This window comes from Hemiscyllium ocellatum, chromosome 47 (genome assembly GCF_020745735.1).
Source record: "Hemiscyllium ocellatum isolate sHemOce1 chromosome 47, sHemOce1.pat.X.cur, whole genome shotgun sequence".
Classification (NCBI taxonomy): domain Eukaryota; kingdom Metazoa; phylum Chordata; class Chondrichthyes; order Orectolobiformes; family Hemiscylliidae; genus Hemiscyllium; species Hemiscyllium ocellatum.
Genome location: NC_083447.1, coordinates 18,563,179 through 18,573,607, shown reverse-complemented (window position 1 = coordinate 18,573,607; position 10,429 = coordinate 18,563,179). Strand labels below are relative to the sequence as shown.

The 10,429-nt window shown below is 42.8% G+C and overlaps 1 protein-coding gene across 2 annotated transcripts in view; it reads right to left on the bottom strand.

The window, feature by feature from the left end:
* Window positions 1-532: 532 nt before the first annotated feature.
* Window positions 533-10,429, bottom strand: part of LOC132836752 (regulator of microtubule dynamics protein 3-like) — an 88,853-nt gene continuing 78,956 nt past the window's right edge. For both annotated transcript variants that reach the window (XM_060856186.1, XM_060856187.1), the window contains 2 exons: window positions 5,037-5,124; window positions 533-885 (listed from right to left, as the gene is read on the bottom strand). In XM_060856186.1, the coding sequence (XP_060712169.1) occupies window positions 850-885; window positions 5,037-5,124 (124 nt within the window). In that variant the 3' untranslated portion in view covers window positions 533-849. The remainder of the gene's footprint in view (window positions 886-5,036; window positions 5,125-10,429) is intronic.

Here is a 10,429-nt window from a genome sequence, read left to right as displayed (position 1 = left end):
TGTTTGTCATGAGACCCCTGTCAGAATCTCTATTCCACTCTTTCCTGTGCAATGCACAATGATAGCACCAACCTCCATTTAAAAGCCTTGCTTATTTTCATTTGCACACCGGATTCTAACAATAGACATTTTCAACCAGTAAACAGCTCAATTTTAAACACGCAAACATACCTGCAATGTGGAAGATTTGTTTGTAATTAGTATTGACCATGAACAAACTGTTTGGTCATCATCCCTGTAGTGGTAAAGCCGCACTGCTTGCCCAGAAGAAACTTTGAAATGAAAATTCACAGACCTCATGAATACAAATGAAACCTTCAGTTGATTCCTACTCATAGGATGCAAAAAACAAATGCTTTCATTTGATAGAACCTGTTTATTACATTTAAAGAATTCTTATCAAACTGAAATGTGAATTAAATGAAACACCAGCCATGTTTGACTATAAAAGAGCTACAATTCAAAGCCAAATAAATTCTATTATGTTATCTGCTGTCCATAAGAAAAACTATTTGAATATTTCTTATTCCTCTGCCCTTGCATAGTTAGGCCTAAAAAAGTTTATTTCCTGACAAGAATATCCATGGCAAGTACTGCCTAGCATAGACTGAAGGAGCATGACCCACTCAGGAAAATTACAAGTTTCTATTCTTGTGGAGAGAAAGGGACATCAGATTACCTTTTAAGAAATCTCATTATTTATACAGTGCTCAAGTACTGTTTGATTTTATTTTTAAAGCAAATTGTTAACCATTGCTGTGGGAGGATGACAAAGTCTATGGTACTGGTAGCTCATGATCACTCCAGCAATCAGTCCTCAGTTGGTTCTGTTGGTTTCTCAGACTTCTTTCAGTCTTGCAAATCATTATCCTCATCAGTTTTGTCCTAAAAGCAAAGATGACAACAATACAAATGAATTGACTGGTTTGTTCACTAACTCAACTCTACTAAGTTGTACAACTGAGGCAAATGGAATCTCACAATTCTCAATTCTTCTGCTGAGTCCTGTTGAAAGTCTGGGAATGTGGTTCATTGTATTGAGAGTTTGACACTACTTTCTTAAGAGTTTGCAGCATGCAATTGGTTGATGTGTTTCTTACAAATATGACTACACTTCAGAAGTTCCTACTGGTTGTCACATGCTTTGGAATGTCTTGAGGCCATGAAATATGCTATTTTGTATATTGAACAGAACCACAACAGCTATTTTGTATCTTAAACACTTGACTGATCTTCAGTTGTCAAGGTAAGGGTACTGACTTGATACCAAAGTAATGAAGAAACCTAAAGTTACACAGTCAGTGTGTGCCAGCTGTGATTCACCAGTTACTTTTCGGGTTAAATTACTCTTAAACAGCACAATCTAAGGCGAAACTCCAGTGCCTTCCTTTCAGAGAGATATCAAAGATTCCATGCCACCATTCGGAAAATTGCAGGGGAGTTGTATCCAGTGTCCTGACCGTCATTCACCCATCACTGAACATCACAAAAAACATTACCTGATCATTTTTTATAATGTCATACAGTATGGAAACAGACCCTTAGGCCCAACTTGTTCACACCAACCAGACATCGCTATCTGACCTCGTCCCATTTAGTAAAAAGTGAGGTCTGCAGATGCTGGAGATCAGAGCTGAAAATGTGTTGCTGGTTAAAGCACAGCAGGTTAGGCAGCATCCAAGGAACAGGAAATTCGACGTTTCGGGCCAGAGCCCTTCATCAGGAATGAGGAGAGGGTGCCAGACAGGTTAAGATAAAATGTAGGGAGGGGCGATGGAGATGTGATAGGTGGAAGGAGGTCAAGGTGAGGGTGATAGGCCGGAGTGGGGTGGGGGCGGATAGGTCAGGAAGAGGATTGCAGGTTAGGAGGGCGGTACAAGGGATGACCTGGGAACCCTCCAGCCACAAGGGATGAACCCTGGGAACCCTCCAGACACAAGGGATGAACCCTGGGAACCCTCCAGCCACAAGGGATGAACTCTACTATAAACCGACTGACTCCCACAGCTACCTGGACTACACCTCCTCCCACCCTGCCCCCTGTAAAAACTCCATCCCATATTCCCAATTCCTTCGTCTCTGCCGCATCTGTGCCCAGGAGGACCAGTTCCAATACCGTGCAGCCCAGATGGCCTCCTTCTTCAAGGACCGCAGACTCCCCCCCAGACGTGATCGACAATGCCCTCCACCGCATCTCCTCCACTTCCCACTCCTCCGCCCTTGAGCCCCGCCCTTCCAACCGCCACCAAGACAGAACCCCACTGGTTCTCATCTACCACCCCACCAACCTCCGTATACAACGTATCATCCGCCGTCGTTTCCGCCAACTTCAAACGGACCCCACCACCAGGGATATATTTCCCTCCCCTCCCCTATCAGCGTTCCGCAAAGACCACTCCCTTCGTGACTCCCTCGTCAAGTCCACACCCCCCACCAACCCAACCTCCACTCCCGGCACCTTCCCCTGCAACCGTAGGAAATGCAAAACTTGCGCCCACACCTCCTCCCTTACTTCTCTCCAAGGCCCCAAGCGATCCTTCCATATCCGCCACAAATTCACCTGCACCTCCACTCACATCATCTATTGCATCCACTGCATCCGATGTGGCCTCCTCTATATTGGGGAGACAGGCCGCCTACTTGCAGAACGCTTCAGGGAACACCTCTGGGACGCCTGAACCAACCAACCCAACCACCCCGTGGCTCAACACTATAACTCTCCCTCCCACTCCACCGAAGACATGCAGGTCCTTGGACTCCTCCATCGCCAGAACATAACACGACGGTTGGAGGAAGAGCGCCTCATCTTCCGCCTGGGAACCCTCCAGCCACAAGGGATGAACTCGGATTTCTCCAGTTTCCTCATTTCCCCTCCCCCACCTTGTCTCAGTCGATTCCCTTGAACTCAGCACCGCCCTCCTAACCTGCAATCCTCTTCCTGACCTCTCCGCCCCCACCCCACTCTGGCCTATCACCCTCACCTTGACCTCCTTCCACCTATCACATCTCCATCGCCCCTCCCCCCAGTCCCTCCTCCCTACCTTTTATCTTAGCCTGTCTGGCACCCTCTCCTCATTCCTGATGAAGGGCTCTGGCCCGAAACATCGAATTTCCTGTTCCTTGGATGCTACCTAACCTGCTGTGCTTTAACCAGCAACACATTTTCAGCTCGTCCCATTTAGCCCCTATCCCTTTTAAACCCTTCTAATTCATATGCCTTCTAGTTTTGGACTCCCCAGCCCAGTAAAAAGATCTTGGCTATTCACCCTATCCATGTCCCTCAGAATTTAAAATCTTGATAAGTTCACCCCTCAGCCTCCCAAAGGTCCAGGGAAAAAAATCATCAGCCTATTCTGCTTCTCCCTTTAACTCAAACCCGCCAGGTCTGGCAATATTCTTGTAAATCTTTTCTGTACCCTCTCAAGTTTAATAACATCTTTCCTATAATCTTGTTGAATAGCAGTAGAGGCTTAAGGGGCTAGCTGGCCCATTCCTGCTCTTATTTCTTCAGTTATGCTGATCACATCACTGTTTGTGGGAATTTGTTGTATTGTTTGGCATATTTCTTACAGTACAATAGTAACTAGACTTCAGAAGTAGTTAATTGACAACATATACTTTGGAAGACTTGTGGTCATGACATAAAATCTACAAATGCACGTCTTTCTTATTTTCCTTTCGTTGTTCAGGGAAAGCAAACGATGTGAATCCATGTTCATTCTTTGTTTAATATTTGACTTATACTTTGCTAACAAGTACAAACTCAATGTAGTGCCAGATTCCTTGCACTGTTTCACTGACTTATATTTAAGCATCATTATATCCAAGTGGCATAAAGCAAAATGTTGCAAATTCTGGAAACTGAACCAAAATAATGTGCTGTAAATACTCAGCAGGTCTGGCATCTGTGGAGAGGTAAACAGAGCTAATGCCTTAAGTCAAAAATGATTCAATGTTAACTATTCTCCTCTCCAGAAGCTATCAAATGTGAATATTTCCAGCACTTTGCTCTTATGTGGCAGCTTAGTTTTACATAGCTGTAATGCACAGGGAGCTCTATGCCTGACTGTTAAAGGCTGAAAGAAAGTCTACTTTGTACAGTTCCCATGAAGTATATATTAACATGGCACTGACAGTCTGTGTGTTGAGGACAAATAGGAATTCCAGGAGAACAGATTTCTTCCCCTCCCCATCTACAGAAAGCATTTCCAACCACCTTTCCCTGAAATTTCTCTGAACTGCGTCCAAGGGATGAAAATGATAAATTAATTGAGAAATGAGCATAAAAAGACTAATGGTTCATGGTCAATCTGTCGAAACAATTGAACCAATCAATGGGCTCAAGCTTTTAAACTAAATGTAAATTCACAAAATATTACATTAGCATAGAAAGCATTTGGAGACTTTTTGTCAGTACATACAGGGGATCCAGTCTTGACTTGTCCAATTAATTATATACGATCGTTATAATCAAAGATAAAAATTAGCAAGTGAAAGGGAGCGGTTGAAAGCTGTGATTAGCTTAAGGATTAAAAATAAAGCTTTGGGTGACCATAGGAGGAATTGGTTTAATGGGTGCTTCTTTGTTCAGAGTTAGGCTCTGATCCCACAACCTCGCCTTTCCCCAAACATTTTACCTGCTGAGATTTGGGCTGTGATTCACTAATCAAATGAATCTTCATAAATTAACGATAAGTGAGTTCTGCTTTCATGTAATCACCACTGACCAATTATAATGTGCAAAATAACAAATCAGACATTTACTAACTCTGCTGCATGTATAAATGTTACTAATGCTGGCTCAATTGTACTGGACTAAGGCATTTTTGGAATTATCACGAAACATGGTCAGTTGCAGCCTACAATCATTAGTACTTTTAGTGCTTGAAGTTTGTATTTCTACAGTTTGTCAAATCTCAGAAACAGCCCCACATCATATTAACCTATAAGTAGTGGTGGTTTTGATCAATTTACTTCGGAAAATAGTCTTCTCATTTCACAACACCAAACAAACAGATTTAAAAGATAATTCTCACCTGTTGTTCATATTCACTCTCCGTCTCTGCTGTTTGAGCCACATCAGAGGTGCTGAGGTTGCATTCATCTGAGAATGTCACATGATAACTGAAAACAAGGAAGATCATAATATGTAGGAGCAGGTTAAGGCCATTTGACCCATTGAGTTTGCTTCACCATTCAATTGTCGCTGATGAATTTCTCAACCCCAGTTTCCTACTGTCTCCCCATAACACCATCTCTCTTTACTAATGAATAACCTATCTACAGTAAATCATGTATCCACAAAATCAGGAATCATGATATCACCTAACCGTGCTAAAAACTATGTAACAACAAAAATCAGTATCCACGATTTTTAACCTAATTTTAAATGAGTTCTGCATGGCGAATTTCATCATTCACTGGGGTTCTCAGGAACAGAACCATCACAAATATGAAGGAATGACTGTACCTCTGTCTTAAATATACTCAATGACTTGTATTGCACAACCTTCTGCAAGAACAAGTTTCACACATTCACTGCTCCCTGACTGAAGAAATTCCTCCTCATCTCAGTTCTAAATGGTCATCCCCTCACTGAAGTTGTGGCCTCTCTCTGACCAGTGGAAACACCTTCTCTATTTTCATTTTATCCTGACCTCTGTAAGTTTCAATGAGATCCCCATTCATCCTTTGAAACTTCATTGAGTACAGACCCAGAGTCTTCAACTGCTTCTCATATGACAAGACCTTCATTCCTCTTCATGCTTATAAACCTCTTCTGGACCACCTCCAACTTTAGCATATCATTTCTTCAAGGGAGGCACAAAACCGTTCACAATATTCCAAATACGGTGTGATCAGAGCCTTATACAGTCTCAGCAGTACATCTCTATTGTTGTATTCTAACCCTATTAAATGAATGCTAACATTGCATTTGCTTGTCTAACTGCCAAGTGAACCTGCATGTTAACCATGAGAATCCTGAACGAGGACTCCCAATCACTTCGTGCTTCAAATTTCTGAAGCCTTTCTCCATTTAGAAAATAATCCACGCCTCTTCTTCCTATTAAAGTGGATAACCTCACACTTTCTTACATTGTATTCCATCTGCCATTTCTTTGCCTACTTTCCTTGTCTGTCCAAGTTCTTCAACAGCCTCACTGTTTCCTCAACACTACCTGCCCCTCGATTCAGCTTTGTGACATTCGTGGTTATAATACATCACAGTTAGCTATTTGAGAACTATATGAACATAAATTCCAAAATCTTGTATTTCTGGGCTAACACAATTAAATGACCATGGAGGTAAGGAAGCCTGTCATCCAAATTGTTTTAACCAACATGTAACACCCAATATCACCACACTAAAGGTGACTAGAGATGGACAATAAAATCCAAGGACAAACTAATTTTAAAACTTAACATGTTGGATCTCTCCTCTCTGCTAAGGTATAGGCCATACTAGGATCCAACTCCATGGATAACACTTTAATTTGGCACCTTATCAAATGATAATTCTTCATGTGTGAGGGAGCAAGATGAACATCACAACTGGTGCTGATCCTGACATTAACCAAATTATCATGCTCCATGTTCTAGTGGAAGTAGGTGGTTTGATCACAGTCAAATGATTTGTTTTTTCTCCAAAGCTCAGGGTCAATACATGTTGTTATACAGAGTGCAGCCTATCAGCCATCCTTCTGCACATGGGCCACTCAAAATGATGAATTTATGATGGATTGACAAAGATTGGACAATGACTAAAGCATGCTGGGAAACTAAGGCAAGCCTTGACCAAAGTGATTGTGCTAATAAACATGCAACACAATCCAGATAGGCTACGGCTACCAATAGACAGTTTGCAACAACTTGGAAGCTGCCAACCTTTGCAATACACATCCAAATTTGGATTTGAATGGAGTCAATGGAATATCATCCTCAGGGTGATTGAAAACATCAAGGCGGTGTGTACCAGACACGGAGGTGCCTCATACCCTTATTTGGAGGAGGCTACGTGCGCCCAACTCCTTCAGGAATGGATGCCTAAGGACCACTTTGCCATCAACATGCCGATGTCTGGTTGGGTCCAATCAATCAGGGTGATTGAGCCTGATTGATTCATTGGTGAATGATGAAGACCCTCCCAAAAGGGGAAGACGACTTTCGGGTATAAGAATCACCGCAACACCACGCTCAGCTCAGTAACTTGAGACCAACTACCAAGAAGGGAGGGGAAGTTGCATTTTTGATTAAGGTAGGTATCACAACATTAATCAAAGATGAAACAACCAAAAGAATCTTCCAGTGAGGCCTTGTGGAGGGAGCTAAGAAATAAGAAAGGGATGGTGACATTATAGTTGTACTATAGGCCCAAATAGTCAACGGGAATTACAGGAACAAAAATGCAGGGAGACTAGGGAAACTTGCAGGAGCAATGGGGGTTCTCATAGTAGAAGATTTTAATTTTCCTAACATAGACTGGGACTGTCACAGCAATATGGGCTTAGATGGGGTGGAATTTGTTAAGTGCATTCAGGAAAGTTTCCTAGAGCAGTATATAAAGGGTCCTACTCAGGAAGGGGCAAAACTCAACCTACTATTGGGAAACAGGGCAGACAAGTGACGGAAGTGACAGTGGGGGAGCACTTTGGGAATAGTTATGGAGAGGGACAAAACTGGTCCACAGGTTCAAGTTCTAAATTGGGGCAAGGCAAATTTTGATGGAAGTTGACAGGGGTTGATTGGAGTGGTTTGTTTTCAGGCAAGTTGCAAGCTAGAGTTCAAGGTCTATATGTTCCTGTGAGGATGAAAGGCAAGGTTGATAGGAATAGGGAACCCTGGATGACAAGAGGCTTTGACCAGAAAAAAAGGAGGTATGTCTCAGGTAACAGGTAGTTCCCTGGAAGTACATAGGGGATACAGGAGCATACTGAAGAAGGAAATCAGGAGTGTGAAAGGGGAATGCAAGATAGCATTGGTTGAGAAGATCAGGATGAATCCAAAGAGTTTAAGTCTATTAAAGTACAAAGAATAACTAGAGAGAGAATACGACCCCTCAAGGACCAAAGTGGACATGTATGTGTTGAACCATAGGAGCTGGGCGAGGTCCTCAAATGAATATTTCTCCTCTGTGTTTACTGTGAAGAATGAAGACTGGGAACTTGAGGAAGTCAGTGGCCATATCTTGGGGCCCAGTCCATATCACAGTAGAGGTGATGTTGGATGTATTAGAATGTATGAAGGTGAATAAATCTCCTGGTCCTCACCAGATATATCCAAGAACACTGCAAGAGGCTAGAGAAGAAATTCTGTGGGCTCTGGCTAATATTTTTGCATCATTGTTAGGCACAGATGAGGTCCCAGAAGACTGAAGGGTAGCAAATGTTGTACCCTTTTTCAGGAATGGCTGCAAAGACAAACCTGGGAATGAAAGAGCAGTCGGCCTAACATCTGTGGTAGGTAAGATACTTGAGAAGATTCTGAGAGATGATATACATGCATTTGGAAAGACAGAGTTTGATTAGGAATAGTCACCATGGCTTTGTGCATGGGAGACCATTCCTCTCAAATTTGTTGAGTTCTTTGAATGAAGTGACTAGGAAGGTTGACAAGGGCAGGGTGCTAGATGCAGTCTATATAGATTTCAGTAAGGCCTCTGATAAGGTTTCACATGGTAGGCTGCTCTGAAAGGTTAGATCGTATGGAATCCAGGGGAGCTGGCATATTGGATACACGTTTGGTTTGATGGTAGGAAGCAGAGTGTAATAGTGGAAGGATGCTTGTTGGACTGAGGCTTGTGACTACTGGAGTGCCTCAGAGGTCAGTGCTGGGCCCATTAATACTTGTTATCTCTTTCAATGATTCGGGTGAGAATGTACAAGGCATGATTAGTAAGTTTGCTGATGACACTAAAATAGGAGTTATCGTGGACAGTGAGAAAGGTTGTCAGAAATTGCAGCAGGACCTTGATCAGCTGGGAAAGTTGCCCGAGAAATGGCAAGTGGAGTTTAATATAGAGAGGTGTTGGGTCTTGTGTTTTGGGAAGTCAAATCAAGGTAGGACTTTCATGGTGATTGGTAGGGCCTTAAGGAGTGTAGTGGAACAGAGGGACCTTGGAGTTCAGGTGCACAGTTCTCTGAAAATTGAGTCACAGGTAGATAGGGCTGTGAAGAAAGCTTTTGGCACACTGGCCTTCATCAGTCAGGACATTGAGTATAGAAGTTAGGAAGTTATGTTGCAGTTGTACAGAACATTGGTGAGCCTGCACTTGGAATATTGTGTTCAGTTTTGGTCACATTGCTATAGGAAGGACATTATTAAACTGGAAAGAGTGCAGAAAAAAATTTGCAAGGATGGTGCCAAGACTCAGGGGTCTGAGTTACAGGGAGAGTTTGAACAAATAAAGACTTTTTAACTTTACAGCATAGGAGACTGAGGGGGATCTTATCAAGGTGTATAAGATCATGAGAGGCATAGATAGGGTGAATGCACTCAGTCTTTTAACCAGGGCTGGGGAATTGAGGACTCAAGGGCATCAGTTTAAGGTTAGAGGGGAAGGAATAAAAGGGAACCTGAGGGGCGACTTTTTTTTTTTACAGATGTTGGTACACATATGGAATGAGCTGCAACGGAAGTGGTTGAAGCAGGTACATTAACAACATTTAAAAGGCATGTGGACAAATACATGAATAGGAAAGGTTTGGAAGGATGTGGGCCAAGTGCAGAGAAATGGGGTTAGCATTGAGGGACATTTTGGTCGGCATGGACCAATCTGGGCTCAAGGGCCTGTCTCCGTGGTATAGGACTCTGATTGTAGAGGAGGGTTGTTTTTCAGACTGGAGGCCTGTGACCAGTTGAGTGCCACAAGGATTGGTGCTGGGCCCTCTACTTTTTGTCATTTACATAAATGATTTGGTTGCGAGCATAAAAGGTACAGTTAGTAAATTTGCAGATGACACCAAAATTGGAGGTGTAGTGGACAACAAAGTGGGTTACCTTAGATTGCAACAGGGTCTGGACCAGATGGGCCAATGGGCTGAGAAGTGGCAGATCGAGTTTAATTCAGATAAACGCGAGGTGCTGCATTTTGGGAAAGCAAATCTTAGCAGGACATATACACTTAATAGTAACGTCCTAGTGAGTGTTGCTGAACAAAGAGACCTTGGAGTGCAGGTTCATAGCTCCTTGAAAGTGGAGTTGCAGGTAGATAGGATAGCGAACAAGGCGTTTGGTATGCTTTCCTTTATTGGTCAGAGTATTGAGTACAGGAGTTGGGAGGTCATGTTGCGGCTGTACAGGGCATTGGTTAGGCCACCATTAGAATATTGCTTGCAATTCTGGTCTCCTTCCTATTGGAAATATGTTGTGAAACTTGAAAGGGTTCAGAAAAGATTAACAAGGATGTTGCCAGGGTTGGAGGATCTGAGCT